General features: G+C 54.2%; 1 protein-coding gene across 1 annotated transcript; it reads left to right on the top strand.

Moving 5' to 3' along the window:
- The first annotated feature begins 4,262 nt into the window (after positions 1-4,262).
- ERLIN2 (ER lipid raft associated 2) lies at positions 4,263-22,927 on the top strand. Its single transcript, XM_056116946.1, has 11 exons — positions 4,263-4,392; positions 6,027-6,108; positions 7,046-7,092; positions 9,246-9,307; positions 9,392-9,517; positions 14,512-14,585; positions 14,715-14,773; positions 15,207-15,298; positions 16,027-16,116; positions 18,570-18,649; positions 19,186-22,927. Exons 1-11 carry the CDS (start codon positions 4,286-4,288, stop codon positions 19,387-19,389), a joined length of 1,023 nt encoding a protein of 340 aa, XP_055972921.1. The 5' UTR covers positions 4,263-4,285; the 3' UTR covers positions 19,390-22,927.
- The last annotated feature ends 3,538 nt before the right edge of the window (positions 22,928-26,465 follow it).

The raw sequence follows: 26,465 nt of genomic DNA, 5'->3' as shown, positions 1-26,465 counted from the left end.
TTCAGGGGTAACATGATTCAGGGGTAACAGGATTTTAGCATATAATGCTGAAATATCCCAACACACAGAGAAACCAGGGAGGGAAAAGCAGCTGGCCTGGAAACACTATTATTTCCGTTTTCCTGTCTAATATGAGGCAGAGGCAGGGGAGCAGGAAGCTCCCGTTTACCCAAGGCTGTAGATGAAGTGGAGCACTTTGAGCAGACACAATGCAGAGGCTGAATTAGAAATTCCAGGGCAGTGCAGCCCCAAGTCTGGGTCCCCCTGAGGTTCCAGTCCACCTTCAGCCTGTGTTTCCCAAGCCCTGAGCACCCAAGCGCCCCAAAACCTGTAGGGCAGACACAGCTGCCTCAGAGAACTTACCTTCTAGGCAAGGAGACAACGCAAGCCACAAGCAGGTGTACTGCAGCAGATTAGGAAGGCACTCAAGCTCACGTGGCTGTCGGGGGCGGGGGGCTGTCTCCCCATGTTACCACTGAACCTTACTGAAGTTGCACTGTTTCATGATCTCTGTTCACTGAAACTGGGCTAACAGGACCAGGCAGTGGGTTAGGGCATTTGTCTTGCATGTGGTCAACTAGGGTTTGATCCCTGACCCTACAAAGGATCCCCAGCATCCCCCCCCCCCCCGCCCCCAGGCACAAGTCACTGATCCCTGAGCAGAGAGGCAGTCCTATGCCCTGAGAGCCATTGGGTGGGGCCTAAAACAGGTTGAAAAAAAAAAAGGAGGGAAAATAGGGCCGAAGCAATAGTACAATGGGTAGGGCATTTGCCTTGCACGCGCCAACTGGGATTTGATCCCCAGCGTCTCACACGGTCTTGGTCCCCCAGCACTGCCAGGGGAGTCCTGGCCCTCCTCTCCCAAATAATTGGAAAATCGGGCCAGAGAGAGAGCTCAATGGGCGGGACCGCATACATTACGTGGTGAGGTCCAGGCTTGATCCTCGGGACCACCAAGTCCCCAGCATGGCCAGGACTAGCCCCAAGTGCCAGGGATGTGGATCAAATACCAAAAGCTGAAATTTTCTTTAAAATAGTAAAATAATCTCGAAACCCGGCGGCTTTGGGCAGAAATGCGTCCGGACCACACAGTAGGTTACTGTTACCGGGCCACCCTAGGGGGTGTTGTCCCTCCACCTGCTCCCCCTTGGCGGCTCGGTGGCCGTCATCCTCCAGAGGCCATTAGACAGTCAGGTTTGAGCCCGCAGTGTCGAAACTTGTTGGGCCTCACAGGATGGGGGTGGAGCTAGTCCTGGTCTCCCCCATCCCAATGAGACCCCAAGTCATCGCCCACGAACGGCCTCTCTGGCTCCTGATCAAGCTGCTCAACGGCCATGATCCCAGAGACTCAAGAGCAAATCTCGAAACCCAGTGGCTTTTGGCAGAAATCCTTCCAGATTTAAGTGTTAAAATTTCAGAATTTCAAAATCACCTGGCCCTATTGCAGCCATGCGACATCATGTTATTCATAACCAGCAATAGAACACAAATTGTCTACTGTTGCCTTTTCAGCAGATCTGAGTGTTGGGGTAAAAATCTCAAATAATAATGGTGGGTCTGGTGTCGAAATATTGAACGTGATCAAAGTAGAGAGAGAGTAATGCGGAAATCATCTGCCCCACAGGTAGGGGGAGGGTGTGGGATGGGGGGGGGGGGGATACTGGGGTTTTTGGTGGTGGAGAATGGGCACTGGTGAAGGTATGGGTGTGTCATTATATGACCGAGACTTAGACCCGAAAGCTTTGTAACTGCTCTCGTGGTGATTCAATAAATAAAATTGTAAAAAATGGGGGGAAAAAGTAAGGTGGAGTTCATGCCCAATTCAATCAGCTAATCAGTGGCTGAATAAACAGCAGCACTCCTACATAAAAAAAAAATAGTAAAATAATAATAAGAAGAAGAACAATCTGTTTGGGTTTGGTCCATACCCCAAGCCCCCCCTCCCAAAAAAAATACAAATTAACTATGGGTGTGCATGCTTTGCACACACAACACGCAGGAGCCCCGGCTGAGCCTGGCACCGCTGACCGGGGTGCCCCGCCCCCTCGGAACCGGAAGCCACGCCCCGAAGGCGGCCGGGCCCGCCACCAGCGCCCCCTGGCGGCCGGAGCCCGCGCGGCCGAGGGGCGTGTTCTCGCGTGAACTGGGCGTCGCGGGCTCGCGGCCGGAAGGAAGCGGCGCGCAGGGGCGTGGCGGGGCGGCGGCGCGCGGCGGCGGCGGCGCTACGGAGAGCCCGGAGGGACAGCCCGGTACGCGCCCCCGCCCGCCGCGCGCCCCCGCGGCGCCCCGGCCCACCCCGGCCGGGGACCGCAGGCCCGGGGAGGGGGCGGGCACGGCCCGAGGAGCGTCCGGCCCGCGGCGGCGGCGGCGGCCTCCGGGGACACCCGGGCACTGCGCGGCCAGATGGCAGCGCGCGGGCCGCAGCCGCCCTGTCCACGCGCCGGGCCGGAGCGCGGCCGCGGGAGGGCCGGACGGGGAGAGGGACACGGGGGCGGGGAGACGGACACACGGACGGGAGAGGGACACGGGGACGGGGAGAGGGACACGGACGGGAGAGGGACATGGGGACAGGGAGAGGGACACGGACGGGGAGTGGGACATGCACGGGAGAGGGACACGGGGACAGGGAGAGGGACACGGGGACAGGGAGAGGGACACGGGGACAGGGAGAGGGACACGGACAGGAGAGGGACATGGGGACAGGGAGAGGGACACGGACGGGGAGTGGGACATGCACGGGAGAGGGACACGGGGACAGGGAGAGGGACACGGGAACAGGGAGAGGGACACGGGGACAGGGAGAGGGACACGGGGACAGGGAGAGGGACACGGACGGGGAGTGGGACAGGGAGAGGGACACAGACGGGGAGTGGGACATGCACGGGAGAGGGACACGGGGACGGGGAGAGGGACACGGACGGGAGAGGGACATGGGGACAGGGAGAGGGACACGGGGACAGGGAGAGGGACACGGGGACAGGGAGAGGGACACGGACGGGGAGTGGGACATGCACGGGAGAGGGACACGGGGACAGGGAGAGGGACACGGGGACAGGGAGAGGGACACGGGGACAGGGAGAGGGACACGGGGACAGGGAGAGGGACACGGACGGGGAGTGGGACAGGGAGAGGGACACGGACGGGGAGTGGGACATGCACGGGAGAGGGACACGGGGACGGGGAGAGGGACACGGACGGGAGAGGGACATGGGGACAGGGAGAGGGACACGGGGACAGGGAGAGGGACACGGGGACAGGGAGAGGGACACGGACGGGGTGTGGGACATGCACGGGAGAGGGACACGGGGACAGGGAGAGGGACACGGGGACAGGGAGAGGGACACGGGGACAGGGAGAGGGACACGGGGACAGGGAGAGGGACACGGGGACAGGGGAGGGACACGGGGACAGGGAGAGGGACACGGGGACAGGGAGAGGGACACGGACAGAGAAGGACACGGACAGGAGAGGGACACGGGGACAGGGAGAGGGACACGGACGGGGAGAGGGGCCCAAATGGGGAAAGACACTCACGGGAGAGGGACACGGACAGGGAGATGGACACGGACAGGAGAGGGACACAGGGACAGGGAGTGGGACATGGGGACGGGGAGAGGGACACGGATGGGGAGAGGGACACGGGGATTGGGAGTAGGACATGGACGGGAGATGAACATGGACAGGGACAGGGACACAGATGGGGAGAGGGACACGGGCGGGAAAGGAAGACGGGGAGAGGGACATGGGAACAGGGAGAGGGACATGGACGGGAAACGGACACAGGTGGAGAGGGGACTCTGACAGGCCGGACCCAGCGTGCCTTGTACACAGGGACACGGTTCCCAGGGACACGGGCCCAGCGGTGCCTGGGGGGACGGCCATGCCAAGCCGGACCCAACAGTTCCCGGGCCAGGCAGCCCCCTGTGCTGTTGGCTGCAGTCTCAGTGGCCCTGGCAGGAAGGAGGCAGGCTGGCCTGCTTTCCTCTGGGCAGCCCTGGCCAGGGTTCCACAGCCGCAAGGGCTCAGCCCTTCTCGTCCCCGCCTCCCCAGCGACCCCGGGTTAGTGCTCCAGGAGGTGGAGGTGGTGTTCTGAGCCACTCCCAGTTGGCATTCCCCGGGCCCATGGCTACAGCTGGAGCACTGCCTCCTGTGTCCTGGCACTGGCCACGTGAGGGGAGCCGGGCTGGGCGAACCTCTCGGCAGCCCCATTGGTACCGTTGAAGCTTTTGCCCCGCGTGTCAGACCCCACGTTTCCCCCTCTCGTCCCCCTAGCTCAAGGTTCCCGATGGCTCAGTTGGGCGCGATTGTGGCTGTGGCTGTGAGTTTCTGCTGTGCGTCTATCTTCTCATCTGTGCACAAGATCGAAGAGGGACATATTGGGGTCTATTACAGGTAAGGCGGGATGGGGGCCGCTGACCCTTCCTGTGAACATGCCTTTCTCGCTCCCTGGCTGGCAGATTCTGCTGGACTGTGTCGCATTGGTTGGAGCCCTGCAGATTGAACAAACTGAGGACATTCACGCATATCATACACAGGGACATTAGGCATGAAGTAGCGTCCTGAGTTAATGCCATCAATGGTGACTGATAGTGTGCAGCAAGATTTAGACAGGAACCCTTTAGTCAGATCATCCTCGGGACAAGGGTTTGCTCTCCATCTGCTTGGGACCCACCCCAGTCCGTGGCTAGGGGCAACCCCTTGCTCTGTGCTCCACATGGACCGTCCCACCTGGGAATCAGCACCAGGTCTCATGCATACAGGCATGGGTCCAAGCCTTGGGAGCTCTCTCCCACCCAAGGATACCCCTGATGCATGCCAGTTCTTAGTGGGAGCTTGGGAAGAGGGCCTGCTCTAATCTGGGCCCAATTCTTAAAAACGGACATTTCAGGACAAAAGAAAGAGGCTGCGGGATTTATTACAACCACCAAGCCCTGGGGTACTGGTCCTTAAAATAAACCATTAGGTCAGTTTATTGCACCTTTCTAAAACTGTACCTTTGACTCCTTAATGTAAGACAGAGAAACGCTTGTCAGTCTTGGGTTCCCTTCCTTTCAGTACGCTTAGCCAGGTTTTTGTTGTTGTTGTTTTGTTTTGTTTGGTTTTGGTTTTGGTTTTTAAGTCTATATGAATCCGGGACCAGAGCGTGATAGTACAAAGGGTAGGGCACTTGCCTTGCATGTGGCCAACCCAGGTTCCATCCCCATAATCCTGTATGGTCCCCTGAGCACTACCAGGAGTGATTCCTGAGTGCCGAACCAGGAGTAACCCCTGGGCATCACACGGTGTGATCCCAAAACAAACAAAAAAATTCTGTGTAAGCCCTTTCGTATATGCATTTGACTTCCGCTTATTTCTGGGTTGCCAATAACAAGTTCTAAAACTCTTGAGTGTCCTACTCTCTGTTAACTATTTGTCCCATTATCTACTTGTCCCCCCAAAAGGCTTTTAATTTTGTTATCATCTCCATATCACTTGATTAGAAAGGTGACTTCTACTGCCAGAAGAAATCTCTCAATGACTTGTGAGGTGTACTGAAAATAATTCCTTTGGCTGTCCCTGTCCCTGGACTCCAGCATTCGTGCAGTTAATTGATAACTGTGTTACCGATCAGACTGCCAGTAAAGGGTTGCTGCACGCTCAGGCAACTTCCTCTCTCCGTGCGGACTGGGATTCTGCTGTCATCGGGCCACTTAGCCTGTCTGCCTATTTTCCTTGCTGCCGAAGCATGACTGATGGTTTTATGTCTCCCCCCACCCCCCATGCTTTCTCGCAGTTAGGGTGCAGCTGCGAGGAAAGGGTCGGTGGACAGAGTCGTGGCACACATCACTGTGGAACATTTCTGCAGCGGGAGAGCAAGTGGGCCCAAGCAGCACTACTGTCGAAGCTCACCTAAGCCCGCCTCTCTGTCCTCTGCAGAGGACCCTGCTGTCGAAACTCACCTGAACCCCTCCTCTCTGTCCCCCGCCTGCAGAGGGCGCTGCTGTCGCAGCACGCCTTCCTAACTCCCCTCTCTCTTCCCTCTGCAGAGGCGGTGCTCTGCTGACCTCCACCAGCGGCCCCGGTTTCCACCTCATGCTCCCTTTCATCACCTCGTACAAGTCTGTGCAGGTACACCTGGCTGGCGTGTGTGGCTGGGTGTCGATATGGGGTATTGGAGGAGTCTGGTGCCCTTTTAGGTAATGATGTAAGGCAGGTTGATCTTTTAGTATCCTTACGGACAGCTCAAATAAAGAGCAGGCTCCATGCTATTTACTTGAAAGCTTCCCCAGATTGTTGAAATAGTTGAATGGGGTCTTTGCCTTGGCCCATCAGCCCCAACCGGGAGAAATTTCTTCACTTCAAGACAAGGCCAGAGAAGAATCTGTTCTGAATGTATAGGAGAAGAAAGAAGGGAGGTTTGGCTGTTCATTTTTTAAAACCACAGGCTACCATAGAAGACGGAAATAAAATAGGGTGACTTGGCTGACTCTTGGTTGAATTGCAGAGATGGGAAACCTAATTTTGGGGTGGGTGGAGGAAGGTTGGACTTGGCAAGGGAAACTGACACCTACAGAGGACTGGGGTCGGCTGGGGCAGATGCAGGGCCACTAGCTTTTTGGAAGTCTGTCTGGCTGCGAGGAGGGTTGGAGAATGACTTCTCCCGGGCTCCTTCATCCGCACATTCCCCGCCTGCACTTACTGCTCTCGATGGTGCCTCCATGCGTGTTTTCTCGGTGGAGCCTCACAGCCGTCCCGAGGAAGGGCCAGCTAGTGCTGGAGGCTGAAACGGGCTAAGTCTGTTGGCAGTTCAGGACTCGGCAGTGGCAGGGGCTCAGCGGCCTTTTCACTCAGCTTCTTCGCAGGCTGCCTCAGCGCCAGTGAAGCGTGGGTGGGCATCTCTGCCTGACGTAGCCTCGCCTTCAAGTAAAGACTCGGTGGGCTTGACAAAGGCATATGTCACCCCAAAACATGTATTCATGGGCAGGCAGGTTCATTGGGGATTTAAAAAAAGTCACGCTGCGGGTCTCTGTCCATGTGACGGACTGTCCATCTCCTTTATTTCCAGACCACGCTGCAGACGGATGAAGTGAAGAATGTGCCTTGTGGGACTAGGTAAGGTGCTCAGAATGAGGCTGCTCAGCCTCCCGAAAGAGGAAGGGCGACTGGCCAGCCACCCTCACAGAAAGGCGGTGAAAGGGAGACACCCTTGAGTGCTTTCACCAAGTTCCCTGCCCTGTGGGTCTTGAATGAGGGAGAGCAAGAGAGAGAAAAACCCCAGGAGTAAGCCGGTCTGGGAGGGCCTTGAGTGGCATGCCGAGAAGAGTCGGCTTTTCCTGTCAGAGGGAAGCCCACACAGGCTGATGACATCAAGGAGGGTGAGGACTTCAGCCTCACTGTGAGAATGTCTTCCAGAGAAGGCGGGCCGTAGGGACAGGAAGTCCACGGTCCACCAAAATAGTCGGGTTGGAAAGCCCAGGGGTCCTCACTGGGCTAGGTGAAGAAGAGGACATCACCAGACCGGAATCAGGGCCCCAGTGGGCTACCTGACCTGTGTCTGGGTCACTGAGCGTGGAGGCTGCAGGGGACCTACATTAGTGAAGACCAGCAGTCCACAGCACAGGCTGCCCTGCGCCCCCGCCCCACAGGGGCTCACTCGGCTGCTTCGGCCTTCTCCCCGTTGTTTTCCGTGACCCCACTTTTAATCAAGAAATGCAACCGTGGGAGACTTTGTGCAGTGGGTAGGCTACTTGCTTTGCCTGTGGCCCACTCAGTTCAGTCCGGCAATCCCTGCCAGGAGACCCCTGAGTGCAGAGGCAGGAGTAAGCCCTGAGCACTGGAGCAGAAACCGGAAGGGTGCAAGGACTCAGGGCTGCAGCAGCCCGATAGTGCTGCACTCTGTTCTACATCAGTCCCTGCACCTGGAGGACCTTTTACTGTAGCAACTTTGTGTCTCACAAAGCCCTGGAAACTCTTGAGTTCACAATCAGCCCTGCAGGTCCCAGCTTCCACATCCCTGGGCCTTTCCTCTGTCCGGGGAGAGAGAGCGAATTCTCTCGGGTCTTTCCCTTTTCCCCCCGCAGTCAAGTACATCTCCTATCTAAGCCTCCTTTCGTCTCACCTTTATGGGGCGCTCGCTGCTGATCCCTGGCTTCCCCTGAGGTCCCCTGAGCATCTCCAGGAGTGATGTCAGAGTGCAGAGCCAGGAGTCAGCCTTGGGTACCACCAGGTGCAGCCCCCAAACTAAAATAATAATAATAATAATGATCATGTACCCTTGACTGTTCTTCAAGGCCATTTCCAAACGCAGTTACGTTGGGGAAGTTTGGACATGGGTTTTGGAGGGCATCCAGTTCTAAAACAAGAACCGTCACTGCCACTGTCCTCCCGTTGTTCATCAATTTGCTCGAGCGGGCCCAGTAACGTCTCCATTGTGAGACTTCTTGTTACGGTTTTTGGCATATCGAATACGTCACGGGGAGCTTGCCAGGTCCTGCTGTGCGGGCGAGATACTCTGGGTAGCTTGCCAGGCTCTCCGGGAAGGGTGGAGAAATCAAACTCCGGTCGGCCACGTGCAAAGCAAACGCCGTACCCGCTGTGCTAACTGGGGAAATTTTAATTAGGTCTGGGGGTTAGATCATTAGGGAATTCTGCTAACTTTACTCAGTTTGGGAACAGTGTTGCAGCTCTGTGGAGTGGGCCGTTGCTCGTGGGGGGCCTGCTGAAGCGTCAAGGCTCAGCATGACTGCAACTCTCAGGTTTGGGGAAGGGGAAGAATAGATCTACCGATCTATAAGGCAAGACGTTAACTCTTAAAGACGGGTACTGATACATGGCTGTTGTACTATTCTTTTCTATTTTTCTGTTCGAAATTTTTTTGTTTTGTTTTGGGGCCACACCCAGCGTTGCTCAGGGGACATGTGGTACCAGGCTTGAGGGCACAGGCTTGATACCTGGTACCACGTGCAAGGCCTGTGCCCTCTCCCTTGTACATTCTCACCGGCCCAGCGTCAGTTGCTCTCCTCCAAAGGCCTTCAGATTTAAAAGGCGTGTGGCTGTTTGGTGCGCTCTGGAAGTCTCACTTTCGGCTCTTGAAGGTACTTTTTAGGAGGTGACTTCTCACAGGATCGCAGGCGAGCTGTAAGCTCCGATGATCTCTTGCTTGGAGGTCTGACGTGCCCTCCATGAACTCGTTCGTCTGCTGTTACTGAGGAGCCCGCACAACCTCAGAGCTGACCGGTGACTTCTCTGTCCGCTTCCCCCCACAGTGGTGGTGTGATGATCTACTTTGACAGAATCGAAGTGGTGAACTTCCTGGTCCCGAATGCAGGTGCGCTTCCCAGCTGCCCTCGGCCAGTCCCTCCCCGTGTCCCGGAGAGCCTCTCTCACCCGAACTCTCCCCTCCCCTCCCCAGTGTATGACATAGTGAAGAACTACACTGCCGACTACGACAAGGCCCTCATCTTCAACAAGATCCACCATGAGCTCAACCAGTTCTGCAGCGTCCATACGCTTCAGGAGGTCTATATCGAGCTCTTCGGTAAGAAGCCGCTCTGGCCACCGCGGGCCTCAGCCTAGCTCTGGACTACCTGCCGCTGGCCTGGGCGAGACTGTCCCCATGAGAATTCCTCAGCAGTGGTGCTGGGAAGATCCCTGGGGTAGGGGCCTGAGCCATATACAGCGCATGGGGTGCTCGCCTTGCATGCCCCGTTCCTGCATCCCCTCGGTCCCTGAGCACCATCAGCCAGGAGTGAACCCGGGGCACTGCTGGGTGTGGCCCCAAAACAAAAAGGTCCTCGGGGTGGCTGAGCAAAAGGCACAGAAGACACACTGCTGAGCCGGGGAGTGGGGATGGACCAGGTCAGCGCGAGAATGCTGGGGACTTTCCAGCCCAGCAGTCACGTATTTAAGGGGAGGGTCAGTGAGTCTGCGAGAGGCAGTTGTAGGGCTGGTGGGCCAACCGGCTGGAGCCTGAGCCTTGCCGTGCTCACCACGCCAGGGGACCAAGACTTGGTGCCTCCGGGTCAGCCCTGGGCTCGGCACCGGGGCCAGTCACAGTGCTTGCCCCCTCGTGTGTGGTGGTTGGTGTGTTCAACCAGTGTCTGTGGTGATGAATAGGATGACTGGAGAGACTTCAGTACAGATGCCAGGGATGGTGCTAGGCAGTCTGGGAGACAAGTGTGTGCAGGGGCATGGCACCTGGCAGGCCTGCTGCTGGCACTCAGGAACAAGGGGGAAAGTCTTCCTTTGTGGTTGTTTATTTGGGGCTACGTGACAATGTTCCGGGGTTACTCTTTTTTTTTCTTTTTTTTTTCTTTTTGGGTCATACCCAGCAATGCACAGGGGTTACTCCTGGCTCTGCACTCAGGAATTACTCCTGGCAGTGCTCAGAGGACTATATGGGATGCTGGGAATCAAACCTGGATCTGCCACGTGCAAGGCAAACGCCCTCCCCTCTGTGCTATTGCTACAGCCCCCCGGGGTTACTCTTAACAGGGCCAGGACCATCTGGGGCGCTGGAAATTGGCCCCGGGGCGGCCATGTGCAAGGCAAGAGCCCTCCCTGCTAGACTCTCTCTGGCCCGGCCTCTGAACATCTCTTGTGTCTCTTAGCCATTGGCATCTTTCTGGAAAGGTGTCTATTCTGATCTGCCCGTTTTTTAATTTAATCGTATTTTCATTGTTGAGTTCTATAAATTTTTAGAGATGTTTTGGAGATTGTCTGTCCAGTATCTCCTCTGAGAGGCTGGGGGCTTGGGCCACTGAGCCGCCCAGGCCTGCGCAGGCCCCTCCAGCTCAGCGCCAGGCTTCGAAGATCATTTGGAAGAAGTTTCTTTTGCTGTGCAGAAGCCGTGTGGTTCGATCTGCTTTGTTTGCTTCTGTTGCCTGGCCACGGGAGTTGCGTTCGGAAAGACATCTCTGAGTCTCTGAGCCAGGAGTAAAACGGAGCTCCTGCGCTTGCAAAGAGACTCCCAGGCCCTTATAGGGCTTGACCCCGCGACCCTGAGTGAGTTGTCCATGGCTGTGAGCCTTGCTGTGCCTGTCTGTCCAGCGCCACAGACCAGCAGCACGCTGCTTTTCCCCGGGAGCGTCGGGAAGGGGTCCTGCGCCGAGAACACTTTTCTTGGTGCAGACAGAAGGCGGAATCATGGAAGCTGCCAACGCTCCTCATTAAGCCTTTCACACTGTGAGGAAAACTCAGGAAGCCATCAGAGTCACTTTTAATTCTGGTGCAGTGGAAACTAAATCTAAATTTGTTTGATAGGTTTTGGATTCAGTATACTCTAAAGAAATATCTGGTAAACTTATTACTGATACTTTTCTCCTTTTTACTTAGAAAAGTAATGCGATCTTGCAAAACATGGCGTTTTCTCTCAGTCATTATTTCAGGACTTGTGCCACTAAATGAATATTTGAAGGCATTTGAAACAAAAGGCAAATTTCTCTAATTTCCATGAAAAGAAAATTGAGATAGAAATTGCTTTGCATTACAAAACTCCTTAATAGAGAGAAACCTGTTAGCTTAGCGAGTGTAGCTTGTATGGTATAGAAGAGCTGGAGAATGTATTTACTTTGAAACTACCTTTGACATTTCAGTCTTGCTAGCAAGCAGTTTTGCTTAAAAATCTATTTTTATACAAAAAAAAGGAGAAATTCATGGGCGGGAGAGACAGTACGGGAGGGTCAGTGTTGCCCTGGTTTGCTGCTGACCCCAGTTCAGTTCCTGGTACCACAGGGCCCCTAAGCCCAGAGCCAGGAGGAGTCCAGCCTCTGCTGGGCCTGGCCCCAAGGCGAAAGGAGCGAGAGGAAGGGAGGGTGCCGAGAGATGGTGTAGAGGTAACAGCGTTTGCCTTCAGTAGCAGGCTCTGGTTCACAGGGTTCCCTGCACATGTGGACCCCAAACACAGAGCCAGAATAGCCCTGGAACACCACTGGGCCTGGCCCCAGAAAGTCTCTTCCAGAAGGCAGAACTTCTGCCTCTGGTCCTGGTCCTTGGACATGAAAGGCTCCTCCCTGGCTTCCTCGGAGAATAACATGGCTCCTTAGTCCTCAGTATTGCTTGCTTTTACGCTTTGTTCGTATTATTAAGATACTGCACTTGCTCAGAAATCTACTGGAGAACTTGTTTGTGTATATTTAACAGTGTCATCCACTCAGCATTGCATTCACATATGCACAGCTTGTCACCAGAATTACTGAACCAACTTTAAAGTATTTCTCCCAGATGTCCCCAGTCAGTTAGTAACCTGGGCCACAGTTGTTTAGCTTGACTTGGATCGTGTGGTCGGGTAAACGGCGGCGACTCTCAATGCTTGATGGAAACGGGCCATCTGAGTTCAAGTTTGGCTGGAATTCTGTTTAGGAAGTATCCCATTCTTTGTTGTCGGTTTGGTTTTTGGCCCATACCTGGTGTGCTCAGACTCACTCCTGGTGGTTCTTAGGGGACCAGATAGGATGCCAATGATCCAACCCGAGTCGTCCTCGTGCATGGCAGACGCCCTCTACCCGCTGTACCTTGCGTGTGCGCAAGGCAGAGGGGGAGACCGAGGCGAGTCTGCTGAGATGTGCCGCTCCAGGATGAGATGACTGGAATCTTTCTTGGGTTTTGGGCTTTGTTTTTGTTGTTGTTGTTGTTGTTGTTGTTGTTTCATTTGGGGGCCACGTCTGGTGGTACTCAGGGCTCATATCAGTGGTGCTCATGGCTCACGTCTGGCAGTGCTCAGAGCTCACTCCCGGTGGTGCTTGAGGGCCCACGTGGTGCTAGGAATTGCACCAGGATCGCTGCATGCCAGGCAAGTGCCTAAGCCCTGCTGTGTCTCCAGGGCCCCTGCCAGGATCTTCCTGAGGTGCTGGCGGGCAGAGAGTTCTGCAGGCCTGAGCAGGAAGGCAGCAGCCTTGGCACTGCTGCTCAGGGACCACAGCTGGAAGGGGCTCAGTTTGTCCTTCACTTGTCCAGGAAGTGGCTCAGAAGTGAGATCCAGAGAACGGGATCGGGACCAAAGCAAAAAAAAAAAATCTCAAAGTCGGGCTTGTACCCAACTCTGTGAATTTTTATTTTCACCTCGTGCTATTGGATGAAGTTCTCAGTGGAAACAGCCTCATCGGGACTTTCTTTGATGTCAGAGTCAGATTTTATTTTAGACAGTTCTAAAATTATCAAATCTAATCTTTTCAAAATACCTAACATAATCATTCCACCTTCCTTCTCATGAAAACTGGGAGTCTGTGTTCTCTTTTTGCAACTATTGTCTAGGGCAGAGGATCCCAAATTCTTGGTTTTGTCTTGGGCCACAGCTGGAGGTACTCAGGACTGTGCTCTGTGCTCAGGGATCTGGCCTGGTGGGGCTTGGAACCATATGAGGGTACCAGGATTGAACCTGGGTCTGCTACGTTCAAGACAAGCCCCTTGCCTGCTGTGCTCTCTCTCACCTCGTAGGTTCTCTCACTTACGGGCTGCCCACCCCCTTCTTGGGAAAAAATAAAATCGTGTGGTGCTTCCCTGGCGATCTGCTTTCCTTAAGCTGAGCAACTGGAAGAACGCTGCCGTCCCGCCCCATGTATAAGAGGCTCTGACCCCCATACACACTTTCTGGCACCCTGCCCGCCCACAGGGACCGTGTTACCCACTTTGGGAAACCCTGATCTAGAGGAAGAACTGTGCCTACTACAGGGGCAGGCTTGAGGAGTGGTTGGGAAAATTGGAAATAATAGTTGTGGGAGGGTGCAGTGATGGTGGAGTTGGTGTTGGAATATTGAACGTAGTAGATCATTATGAACAAATTTATATAAATAGAAACATTTTTCTTTAGAAAAGGAAAAAAACTGTGCTAGAGGGGCCGGCGTAATTGCACAGTGGGAAGGGCATTTGCCTTGCACACAGCTGACCCTGATCTGACACCCCCCCCCCCCCCCCACACACACACACACCATCAGGAGCAAACCCTGAGCACCACCTGATGTGGGCCCCCCAAAAAAAGAGAACTGGGCCGGAATTGTCCTTTTTCTTTGTTGTTGTTTTTGCTTTTGGGGTCACACCCAGCGACGCTCAGGGGTTACTCCTGGCTCTGCACTCAGGAATCACTCCTGGCGGTGCTTGAGAGGGGACCGTATGGGATGCCGGGGGTCGAATCCAGGTCAGCCGCATGCATGGCAAACGCCTACTCTCTGTACTATCGCTCTGGCCGCCGAATTGTCCTTTCAAAAGCTGGGTCCTGTGTAGGGCAAGTCTGGCGTCCTTTTAGCGGAAGTGCTTCGATCTGAGGCCACCAGTGGCTTGCCGCACCCTGCTTCTTTCCACCCCGGCCCTGAGCTCCTGCCTGGGGGAGACCCTTTGCCGGTCAGCTGCGTTCTCGAGCTGGACTTCTCACTTACCATCTTCCCCAGCGCTTGCCGCGGTGCTGGGAGTGGTGACGGGCAACTGTGGAACTCTGGAGGAGCACTTGCCTCCTGTGCGGGAGCATCTCCTGAGCTCCACCTTACCCCCGAGCGCACACAGCCCCGGGTGACGCTTCTCCGCTGCCTTCCCTGGTTTCAGATCAGATCGACGAGAATCTCAAACTGGCCTTGCAACAGGACCTGACCTCCATGGCTCCCGGGCTTGTCATCCAGGTAAGCGTTGGCGCCACTGCCTGGAAGTTGCATCCCCGCGTTCGGGGTTGGTTTTGGTTGGACTGCTGGGCGCTGCTCGGCCCCCGGCCACCCGCCTTCCCACCGGCTGCTCTTTTCATCCTTCTCCAGGCCGTGCGGGTGACCAAGCCCAATATCCCAGAGGCGATCCGCAGGAATTATGAGCTGATGTGAGTATCCCTTCTGCCCCACCAGAGGCACCGTCAGCTGGGACCCAGCCTCCCGGCACTCCCCTCCCTGAGATTAGGGTGGTCTCAGCCCACTGTACCCAGAGATGCAGCGGACAGCCTCCTGACCGGCAGCAGACCCCAAGGGCCTCCGAGGGAGCCCTGCCTGCCTGATGCTTTTGAAGGGACCGGGAGGCCTTGTTTGTGCTTCGTGGCTTGCGCTGAAAAAGACACGCGGGCGGTGCCTTTTACCAGAGTAGAACCATTGCTCACCTGTTAGCCCTTCTGGAAGAGGGTAGCAGGCAGCCAGCGTTTATCCGAGGGCTGAACCGTCTTCTAGAAGGCGAGAGAGACTCAGTCATTTGCCCAGTGGCCCGTGAGCTTCGGCAGGGCGCCCCCAGCTGGCCGCTCAGCTGCTCACTTCTTTCCGCTGCAGGGAGAGCGAGAAGACGAAGCTGCTCATTGCCGCCCAGAAGCAGAAGGTGGTGGAGAAGGAGGCCGAGACGGAGCGGAAGAAAGCCCTCATCGGTCAGAGTGTGGTCTGGGGCTGCGGCCAGGGCAGGCTGGGCAGCGGGAAGGTGCAGGAGGCCTGAGGCCCCCCCGGGCCCCACCATCCTCTGAATCTCCCCCAGAGCCCTGCTGGACTGGCTGGGTTGTGCCAGGAGGTAGCAGACTGGAGTGGCGCAGCTTAAAATGAAAGAGATCCTCTCCTCGGTCCTTTATAGTGTAATGCCCACCACTTCCTGAGAACCTGACTGTGGGCCAGGGATGTTTCTAAACTTGCACACGTGAACTCGCTCACTCGTGGTCACTGGGCACTCTCCTTGACCTTGTTTTTCTGGGAAGACATCTCCCCGGGGTCAGTGGGTGCGTAGAATGGAGCTAGGGGGGATGCAGGATGGGGCTCCAATCCTGGGTGGTTCTGCAAGGTTCTGCTTCTTCGGGTGAAGAGGCATTTTAGACATTACTTCTTTAGCTCTTCCTCTGTGGGGAGATCCTATGACTCAGGGGAGCCCAGGCTCGCCCCTCACTGTTGCCAAGGGATTGACCCCCTCCCTCGGTCCCAGACTCTGGCATTGTCTACCCTGATACCTCTGCCCGTGCCGCCCCTGGGCCCGTGGCTCGCCTTTCACCTACCCTGCTCCCAGCCTCGGTCTGGCAAGGGAAAGGGAAGCTTGGGGAAGCCTCGGATAGGTCCGTCATCAGACTTTGGACTGTCAGCTCTGAGTTTACTCTTCTCTACTCCGTTGACTTAGAGGCGGAAAAAGTGGCTCAAGTGGCAGAAATCACCTACGGGCAGAAGGTGATGGAGAAGGAGACTGAGAAGAAGATTTCGGAAATTGAAGGTGAGCAGAGGCGGAGCCAGTGCCTCGGCGTCCTCGGCGCCCACCCTGTGGCAATGGGGTGGGCTGGAGGGGCCTTTCCCTGGCTCTTTCACAGTTGTTCTAAAGTGACATAGTTTCTTTAAAACGTCGCCTTTTCTCGGCCCACCACACGGGCACCTAAGTGTGACTAGAACTATCCCCGGAAAGCCCTTAGCGCTGCCAGAAGAGCCTGGCAGGACACACACACAAAAAAAAAAAAAAAAAGGGGGGGGGACCATGGGGCTAGGGCTAGGGATGTTAGTCAGACGGTAGAGCTTGATGCCCAGCACTAATGTCCCCCCATCCAGGACCACGGAGGTAGCCTTGGTGGCCTCCCCCGCAAGCAAACAGAATGGCAGTCGCAGGCTGCCCTGTACTCCGCAGGCCTTCAGACCCGCTCCCGGGGGGCACCAGGAGCATCTCTGGGACCCCGCCCTGTGGGGGCTGCATGGGGGATTTTCTTTGCTGATTTTCCTGAGTCACATTTCCATCCCTCCCTCCTCCTCAGCCGCCACATCATCCCCACCAGCCCCCTGTCTTTCCCGTGGTGCTTAGGTCAAGCAAGTTTTAGGACTAAGATGGACAGTCAGTAAATACCAGTTGGCGTCGCTCGTGGAAGACAAGGAATAAAGCAAAGGAACAGACCGCGCTAAAGTGAAACAAACCCTGGAATTGTGCCTACAGAGCCAGTTCTAGGGGCGGTGGGTGGGAGCAGAAGGTGAAAGGGGTTTGTGCCGAATTTCCAGCCTCGCTCCTGGAAACTCTGCTTCCTTCCTGTGGCCCCCTGTCTTCCCGGCTCCCCCCATTGATGCGGTTTTCCCAGGAGACCCCAGTTGAGAGACACTGGTCTAGAGACTTTAGTGCATGGGGATAGTGTCCCTGTGACGAGGTTTCAGCATGCCCACTTCAAACAGTGTCGGGAGGGCTGGAAAGATGCTCATCGGCCTGGGCACGTGCTTTGCAGGCAGGTCACGTGGGTTTAATCCCCACGCTTCCCTGAGCACCACCAGGAATGATGCTGCAGCTCCAACTCAAAGAGGCCCTGAGCACCACAAAGTGTAGCCAAACAAGCGAGCAAAACTCCTGTTGCAACCAGCATCACCTCAAATTTTTAAAAAAAGAAAAAAAGGGGTCAGAGCAGTAGTACAGCGGGGAGGGCGTTTGCCTTGCACGTAACTGACCCAGGTTCGATCCCCGGCGTCCCTTATGGACTCCCGAGTACTGCAGGAGTAATTCCTGGCTGCAGAGCCGTGAATGACCCCTGAGCATCGCCAGGCGTGTCCCAAAAAGCAGAGAGAGGGAGAGGGAGAGAGAACCAAGACATCAGCACCCAACGTCTTGCTCTGAACAAGTTTAACTGAACTTGATAGGTTCAGTTGAGGCTGGTAAGGCCTTGCAGGAACCCGCTGAACTTAAGTTTTAAAGCCTGTTTAGGATTTGACAGGTCAGTGGCTCTTCCTTTGAGACCTGTGCAAAATAATACATTTTTAATTTCTCGTTAGCATCAGGTGCTAAGGCCTGGAGTCATCTTGCACAGCGGGCAGCCCAGTCAGACTGCAAGTTCCCACACCCGGGTCTTGTTCAAGGTAGACAGGAAGCCCTTGCCCACAGCCTGACCTTTTCACCTGGGGTTTCACCGTAGATATTACCTGGCGGCTGCCCTCATTCTCCAGGCAAAGGTGTAAATAGGACTAGAAAGCTCATCTCGGCCGATGCAGGCAGTATGTTACTTGCGTAGTAGAATTTTAAATAGGTTTTACACCAGGGCCAGAGAGATAGTACAGTGGGTAGGGCAGTTCCTTGCATGCCCCTGACCGAGGTTTGATCCCCAGGACCTACCTGTGAGCACCAGAAACCCTCCGGGGTGTCTCCTGACCCCAGAGCCCAAAACATGAAAACATAGGGGTCTTAACCCAGAGGTGTTAGCGGGGCCCAGCACAGCAAGTCTCTCAGGGTTGCGGGAGCTTCAACACAGCTCATTAGAAACTTCCAGGGTGCTGAGGTCCGAGATGCCAGGGTTTGTGTTTGTGGTATTGGCTTAGGGCGACAATCCGCGCCCTCTTTGGGCTCCCCTTGCTTTGGCTGCTTGCAGCAGAGGGTAAGCTGAGGCAGAGAGCTTAGAAACTAGAGACAGAGGGGCCTGGTGCAGAAGATGGGGCTTCCGCGTGCCTCCTGGGAAATGCCGTGCAGGTGGGCACAGCCCAAGCCTGGGGCTCTCGCCCCATCATAGGGAGATGCTCCTTCGTGTCGGTTGATGTTCACCACGTGTGAAATGGGGAGAGAAGTGCCTGTTTCCCGTTTCCCAGCCGAGGACCCCATAGTCCAGGGCAGACGGCACTCTCCCCACCACCGAGGCGTCTGGGGAATGCCCAGCCAACCCTGCATCCGCTGTGCCCGCAGCAACAGCGTGTCACTCACTGCCTCCTTCCCCGCAGACGCGGCGTTCCTGGCCCGGGAGAAGGCCAAGGCGGACGCCGAGTGCTACACCGCTATGAAAATAGCCGAAGCCAACAAGGTAAGGGTGCAGGCGGTCTGGGAGAAAGCGGGGCGCCAGCCGGGGTCTGGGCTTCTGCTGGCCGGAGAAGCTGCCGCCTGTGTGGCCTGGGCCGGCTCTCCTCTTTCCTTAGAGCTACCACGAAAGTCAGTTTTCCTCTTCGGCACAAAAACTCTTCCCTCTCTTCCTTGAAGGCCCTGAGTATTTCTCTTCCCGAATTCCCGCCATCCCCAAAGGCACTGTGAGAGCGGGGGAAGCAGTGGCCGGTTTCTCTGCTGGAGCCCCTCCACGGGGAAAGGGGAAGAGCCCCAGGAATCGGCTCAGCCCGGGTCTACCTGAGGTTCAGTTCTTCCCCTTCTGTTTGTTTTTGTTTTGAGGCCACACCTGGCCAGGCTCGGGGCTTACTCCTGGCCCTGCACTCGGGAACTGCTCCCGACGGTGCTGGGGGGAGGGAGACCATATGGGATTCCATACTGAACCCGGGTCGGCCGCGTGCCAGGCAGGCGCCCTCCCCACTGTCCTGTTGCTCCAGCCCCTCACTCCTTCCTCTCTCACAGCTGAAGCTGACCCCGGAGTACCTGCAGCTGATGAAGTACAAGGCCATCGCTTCCAACAGCAAGATCTACTTTGGCAAAGATATCCCGAACATGTTCGTGGACTCTGCAGGCGCGCTGGGCAAGGAGTTTGAGGGCCTCACTGACAAACTAGGCTTCACCTTGGAGGACGAACCCTTGCAGGAGACAGACGCGGGAGAGAACTGAGCACGCTTCCACAGCCTCAGAGGACACTTGAGGAGATCTTTAGTTCTTACTGATGAGCCAGGACGCCCCTTCCTCCCGCAGTTCCTTCCCTGACGCTCTTCCACTTCACTGTGGTGCAAAAAAAAAAAAGAAGAAAAGGCTTGAAATCTGGTCCCCTAGGGCAGGGATTGATGATTTGGGGTCTCCAGCAGGTAAGTGGGTTCCCTGACTGCTCTCACTGCCCCGTGGCTTTGACCTTCCACTGGCAGACACTAATTTTAGCCCTTTGCTGCTGGCTTAATTAGGGATGGTGCTGGAGCATGGGGAGAAATTCTGGGTACTGCCGCCAGGTGATTAGCATCCCCTTCCGCAAACTCCCTGTATGGCTCCCGCCTGTCCCGACTCTGGTGGGAGGTGCCTTGGCGGTGAGCAGACTCCTGGGCTCGGTGCAGTCGTGAGCTCTGTGGACTCGACTCCTCTAGGTGCCGTTTTCTCTACCCTGGGACGAGGACGGGGGCCCGGCCCGAAGCTTTCGTACTGTGGCCCTCCTTGCCCTGGGACTCAGGAACGGTGGGTTTCTGACTACGTTTCCGGAGTCAGGGTTTGGTCACCACCACAAAATTCTTTTTTAAGACTTTCCACCCTTTTGTGATTTGGTGTGTGTCCCCCCACCCCCACCCCCAAACTTGTCCATTGATTCCACTCGGCATTCAGGAGATGCGAACAAACAGCTCAAGTGTCTTAATTGCTGCTGGAGTGGGGTCCTTCCCGTGTGTCCTGGAGACCGTGTGTCTTTATTGTTGTGGCGAGTCCGCATTGGAGGCCCTCTGGAGGAGGACAGAGGGTCACCCAAAGGCTTGCCCGTCCTAATGCCCGTGGCGTGTGCTGGGCACTTCCCACCCCATATGACATCCAGAGGAACGTGGGGTGGGAGAGATGGGCGCTTGCCTTGCTGTGGCCCTTCCGGTTTGACCTCAGCCCGGCATATGGCCCCCCCTGAGCACCGCAGGGACTGATCCCTGAGCAAGCTACCTCTGGTTGTGGCCAGAAAACCAAAACTAAAGCAAGCATTTTCTCCACGTAGCATGCACTGCTGGACCTTGGGTTCTGGCCAGCGACCGGGCAAGGCAGAGCAGAGTCCGTGCCTGCACCCCCAGGGTCAAATGGTCACTGCAGCAATCCCAATCGGATGATTTCTGTGTCTTTTCTAATTGGGACACTTCTGAGGGGGATTCGGGGTGAGGGAGTGCATCCGTGAAGGAAAGATGTTCCTGCAGCAGGCTGGGTCACGCAGACAGGCACCCTGTGTGATTCCTGCTCTTGGACTAGTTGCTAGGTGAGGGTCGCCCTCCAGAGTCATCTTGCAAAGTGTCAGGATTCACTGCCCCAATCTTTGGCTCAAGATTTGCCTCTACTGGGGCCAGAGCGATAGTACAGTAGGCAGAGAGCTTGCCTTGTATGTGGCCAGCCTGGTTCGACCCCCAGCATCCGATATGGTCCCCCAAGCACCACCAGGAGTTACCCCTGAGCAAGAGCTAGGGTGTGGCCCATGAAACAAAGATCTGTCCTGTGGAGCGTGTGCTTTGCATGCACGAGGTTTGGGCTCAGTCCCCTGCACACTGCCCGGAGTGACCATAAACCAGTAATGCGGCAAGAGGAGCCTCTCACCATTGCCAGCTACGACCCAAGAACTTTTTTTAAAAAATAAGAAAATGTGGCCTTGTTACTACCAAGCTCCCCTCCAAGCTGGCCCTGGCCCCTCTTTCCTCACTGAAACTAGGGAGGCTCTGGCGCGATCTGCACCTAGCACGTGGCCAGGCCCCGTCCCCTGGCTCACCTGCTGGCCCCAGCTCAGGCAGCTTGCCCCTGGCCGGCTCAGGTTTGTCGGGAGTGGGGGGAGCATTCAGCCAGTCTCGGAAGAAACAAAATGTGAATTCCTTGCAACCTGAACGTCCTTCTCTTCCATTCTCATTCCGGGGACTTCGGTTTCAGACCGCTGTTCCTTGTTACACTCAGTTTAGGGGACCAAATGTTTCTGGGCGTGATGGAGTGTAGTGCAGAAGGAAGCCATCCTGAAAGCCGGGTCTGGTGTCCACTTCAACCAGCATGGACCCTCTCCCGTCTCAGTGTCTCCGAGCTTTGTCAGGAGCCATACCGCCCATCCAGCGTCCCCAGTCGACTTGTCTGCCCATTCTGCTCGAAGACTTTGAGTCTGGGAAAACACTGCTTTTCCCTAGCAGAGTAAGGAGCAAGGCCGTCTCCAAGTGTCCAGACAGCACTGCCGCTTGGGTTTTTAACTTGAAAGTCTAATCCTAAAAAGTCTAAACAACTTGTGACAGCATGTCCTATGCACGAGTCAGTCTTTGACCACACGCACACAAAAAAAGAAAAAACCAAAGTCCTACTGCTCCTGGCCCTCGGTGTCACTGTGGCTTCCTAGGTACAGATAGCGGACCCGGCGGTTTAACCCCGGGCTGCCTGTACCTGCGTCGGGGATAAGTTCATGGAGTGAGCTCTTGGCTTTGCGGGGGACAGCTCGCCCATCGATCTGTCGGACAGTTTCTGATCTTACAGGATTTGAATTCTAAACATGTAAAATGTGACAGCCTGCAGTGTTGTGGGCAGGAAAGTCATGGCTGCTATTTATACGTGTGGGTAACTTTATACAACTCCGTTTTTGTAGGATTTTCCAAGGAAAAGTCACCTTGGTTGAATGTTTCTCACTCATACTTTGCAGAAATGATTCGTATTCAGTACTGTTTTAAACCGCTTTTTTAGTCTGAGGCCAGAATGTTTGCAAGGAAGCCAAAGTTCGTTGATGATTTTTATATGACTTTAAAAAAATTAGAGGGATCTGTGATCAGCTTAAGTTAAAGGAGGAAAAAATGTATCATGGAAAGAATTTTAGCAAGATACTGATTTTCTTTTTTTTTTAAGTACGAAGTGGGGCTGGTGATATTGCTCAGAAGCAGGCACATGTCTGCGCATGTGAGGCCGGGCTTGAGCGCGGCTCCCAGAAGAGAGAGGGGGACGTCTCACCCGTGATCGATTGAGTATGGCCTCTCTGGGTCTCTGCGTCTCGGCAATGGTGGCTGAACTGTTTACAGTGTTCTAAATTTATCGCAAATAGTGAAAGCAAGATCATTATAGTTACCAACTTCCTTATTTAAGTTTAAGGTGAAATCTCTGCTCTGTGACCTGCGCCTCCCCATTACTCCTCTGGTTCTGTTCAGAAGGGTCTCGAATCTGTTCCTACTGTTTCCTTACAAGAGAGATACTTGCCCATCGTTTTGTGTTTGTATTTCTATTACTTTTTATTTCTGCTTTGGTGGAAGCTGGTGATCGAATAGTCAAACTTCAGCTTTCAAGGAGCCCCAGTGATTTGACTTTGTAACAGAGAAGTAATTCTTGTTATAATCATCACTCTGTAAATGATATGCTGAATTAATTGCTGTGGGTTGATAGTTGGAGAAGTCATTTGGGCAACAAATGCTACGGTATGAATTTTTGTCCTAGTTTTGTTTTCAGTCTTGCTAAATAAAATGAATCTTTGTATTTACTCTTGTTAGAGTGAAATTTTAGCAATAGTTAAAATAGGATGGATGTTAGAAAGAAATAAAACATTTCTCCTGTTGAGTTGGGATCACCTTCAAAATACATTCACAAGCGTATCTGTCCCTGTTACCAACATAGAGGCAGTAACTGATTTACTTGTGAGCCTGGCATCATTCTCAGTCAGTACTATAAAGGTCATTTTAAAGAACCCAACTCCAGAGACTAGAGCAATAAGACAGCGGGCAGGGTCCTTGGTTTGCATGCAGCTAACTCGGGTTCAATCCCCTGTACCATATATGGCCCCCAAGCTTTGCCAGGAGTGGTCCCTGGGCTTAGAGCAGGAATAAGCCCTGAATACCACCTATTGTGACCTAAAACAAAAACAGAAAACAGAACAGTAATAATGGTTCAACCTCACTGCAAAGGTGGTGTTCTAAATTTATCTCAATTGCCTTGCACGCAGCCAACATGGCCGACCCGAGTTCAATTCCTCCGCCCCTCTCGGAGAGCCCAGCAAGCTACCGAGAGTATCTCGCCCGCACGGCAGAGCCTGGCAAGCTCCCCGTGACGTATTCGATATGCCAGACACAGTAACAACAAGTCTCACGATGGAGACGTTACTGGACCCGCTCGAGCAAATCGATGATCAACGGGAGAAAATTGTTGAGAAAATTGGTTTCTTTGAAAAGATGTCCAGCGAAGTACAGTATACTGTAGCATTGTCCTCCCATTGTTCATCGATTTGCTTGAGTGGGCACCAGTAACATCTCCATCGTGAGACTTGTTACTGTTTTTGGGATATCAAGTATGCCACGGGGAGCTTGCAGGCTCTGCCGTGCAGGCAGGATACTCTCAGTAGCTTGCCGGGGCTTTCCTAGAGGGATGGAGGAATCGAACCCGAGTAGGCCACGTGCAAGGCAAACGCCCTATCTGCTGTGCTATCGCTCCAGCCCCACGATATACAGTATGCCCAGCTAAATATGAACTTCACATAAACAGTTGTGTTTTTTTTGTTTTGTTTTGTTTTGTTTCTTTTTGGGTCACACCCAGCGATGCACAGGGGTTACTCCTGGCTCTGCACTCAGGAATTACTCCTGGCGGTGCTCAGGGGACCATATGGGATGCTGGGAATTGAACCCAGGTCGGCCTCATGCAAGGCAAATGCACTACCCACTCTGCTATCTCTCCGGCCCCCATATAAACAGTTTTTAATGTTTGTCCCAAATACAGACTGAGATATACTTATACTAAAAGTATTTGTTGTTTATAAAATTGCACATTTAACTGGGCATCCTACATTTTTACTAGAAATGTAGTCACACTAGCTCAACCTCTGTGGCAGGGCATTCCCTTTTATTTCTAGTCATTTTGTCTGGACACACTAAGAGATATATTAAGCTTAAAGGGTGGCTTTCCCTGAGGACATCTCATTCTGTATCCCAGACTACAGTGCTCAAGCCGGGTTAGTCTTTCCTAACCCTAGCAGGGTCCTTACCTAGTTACTTCTTTTTGGTTTATGACAGCGTTTCTCCATGTTTTTGGGTGGAGCCCTCCACTCTGTTTGCATGTTACCTTCGTTGATCCGCATTGTAATCCTGAAGGAGATGCTGACCCCATCTTAGAATTGAAAAACTGAAACCATGAAGTAACTTCCCCAAGTTCATGGTTTCATAGTAAAGCCAGGATTCAACTCAACGCACTTCATGCCACCACTACCCGCAAGTGTTTGTTGACTTGAAAGTTTAAATCCTTTCATGGTGCTTTTGGGGGAACCACGCACCTACACAAGGGTGATGGGGTTAGAGAACGGGCCTTAAAAGAGACCTGAACTGAACAAGAGGCTCCTGCAGGTCACCGTCAACTGCTGGGGGTGGGAACAGGTTCTTCGTCTAGGTTCGTTGTCTGTTCTGGTTGTTCTATAGGTTTGTACGGGTTTGGTGGCTCACAGCTTTGGGGGCTAATCCTTGAGACAAAAACTGTTTGCTTGGGTGCTAGCCTGAGCCCATGGTGAACTTGTTCCATCTACAACCATGTCACTCTCAAGAGCGGTCATGGGACTTTTAAAGGGCTGGTGGAGGAAGTAGAGAAGGGCCCTGTCACGTCACAGCCTGCTGGTGTCAGTGGTTCTATGAAGTCACCTGAGCTTCCTTGTAGAACTTAACACCATTGTACAACACAACCTTTTTTGGGGAGGCTGGGGGTGTTCTTTTTGGTTGAGGGGTTTTTGTTGGGGGCTGTGTCCAGAACGTACTCCCGGCCCTGTACTCAGAGCATCGCTCTTGGCAGGCCTGGGGATCCATGTATGTTGCTGGGGATGGAACCAGAGTCAGCTGCGTGCACAGCAAATGCCTGGCCCGCTGCACTGTCTCACTGTCTCACTGTCTCTCATTGTGCAGTATCAGCCTTTGCTGTTCTACGTGTAACATTGTCAGGGATAAGGCAGCTTTTTTCTCTCACCCATGACTGACTTCTAGTTTAGTATTAAATGTTTCTAGAGGGGTCGGAGCTAGAGTATAGCAGGTAAAGTGTTTGCCTTCCACATGGCTGACCGTGGCACCCCGTATGGTCCCCTGAGCCCGCCAGGAGTAATTCTTGAGTGTAGAGCCGGGAGTAACCCCTAATCAGGCTGGGGGTGGCCCAAAGGCCAAAAAAGAAAAAGTTTATAGAAATATTTTCAAACTTTAAGTGAAAGGCAGACACAAGGAATAAGAGAGTTTAAAATTCTGCAGAGAACAGGTTTCTAGAGCGGCTCACAACAGACCCAGCCTCCCTTCTTCTGTCTCAGGGAGAGTCCATTTCCCATGGGGAATCACCTGCTTTCCAGGAGAAAAATAGGGGTGTGCATTGTCTGAGTCTCACGATCACGATCACGACCATCTTGTTGTTCGTCGATTGCCTCGAGCAGGCCCCAGTAACGTCTCCTTCATCCTAGCCCTGAGAATTTTTCAAAAAGTGCCATATTCAAGGTTCTTCAGGGTTAGGAGAATGACACCCATCATTGTTACTGGTATTTGGCATATTGGGTACGCCATGGGGAGTTTGCCAGACTCTGCCATGTGGGCAGGTTACATTTGGTACCCTGCCAGTTTGTCCAAAGTAAGAGTGAGATGTGGCCGCGCGCTTCCGGGAGCTGGGTTTTATAGTCTCCGGGTCTTGGCCGTTGATGGGATTACACGGCGCCAGGGGGCCAGTTGGTGGGTGTGACCCCCGCCTACTGAAATTTGGAGGATCCGGGTGGAGGATGCTCAGCCCCGATCCGAGCAGGCTTGGAGATCTCAATACCTTTAAATTCAGAATAATGAATTTGAGTCTCAATACCTTCAATACCTGAGTCTCAATACCTTCAAATTCAGAATAATGCACCGGAGCGTGTGCTGAGAAGACGTGTCCTGCTGCCCCTGAGGCCTTCACCTGAATCACCATCCCACAGATCTCTGAGGCACCTGTGGCTTCTGATACTTTCCAAATCACAGGTTCTTTCACCTTGGCATACACACCCGACCTTTCCTCTGTACGCCCCGTCTCCTTGCCCCCTCCACTCC

This window comes from Sorex fumeus, unplaced genomic scaffold, assembly GCF_029834395.1.
Source record: "Sorex fumeus unplaced genomic scaffold, SorFum_2.1 ptg000033l, whole genome shotgun sequence".
NCBI classification, from domain to species: Eukaryota; Metazoa; Chordata; class Mammalia; order Eulipotyphla; family Soricidae; genus Sorex; species Sorex fumeus.
This window is presented reverse-complemented; position numbering and strand designations above follow the sequence as displayed.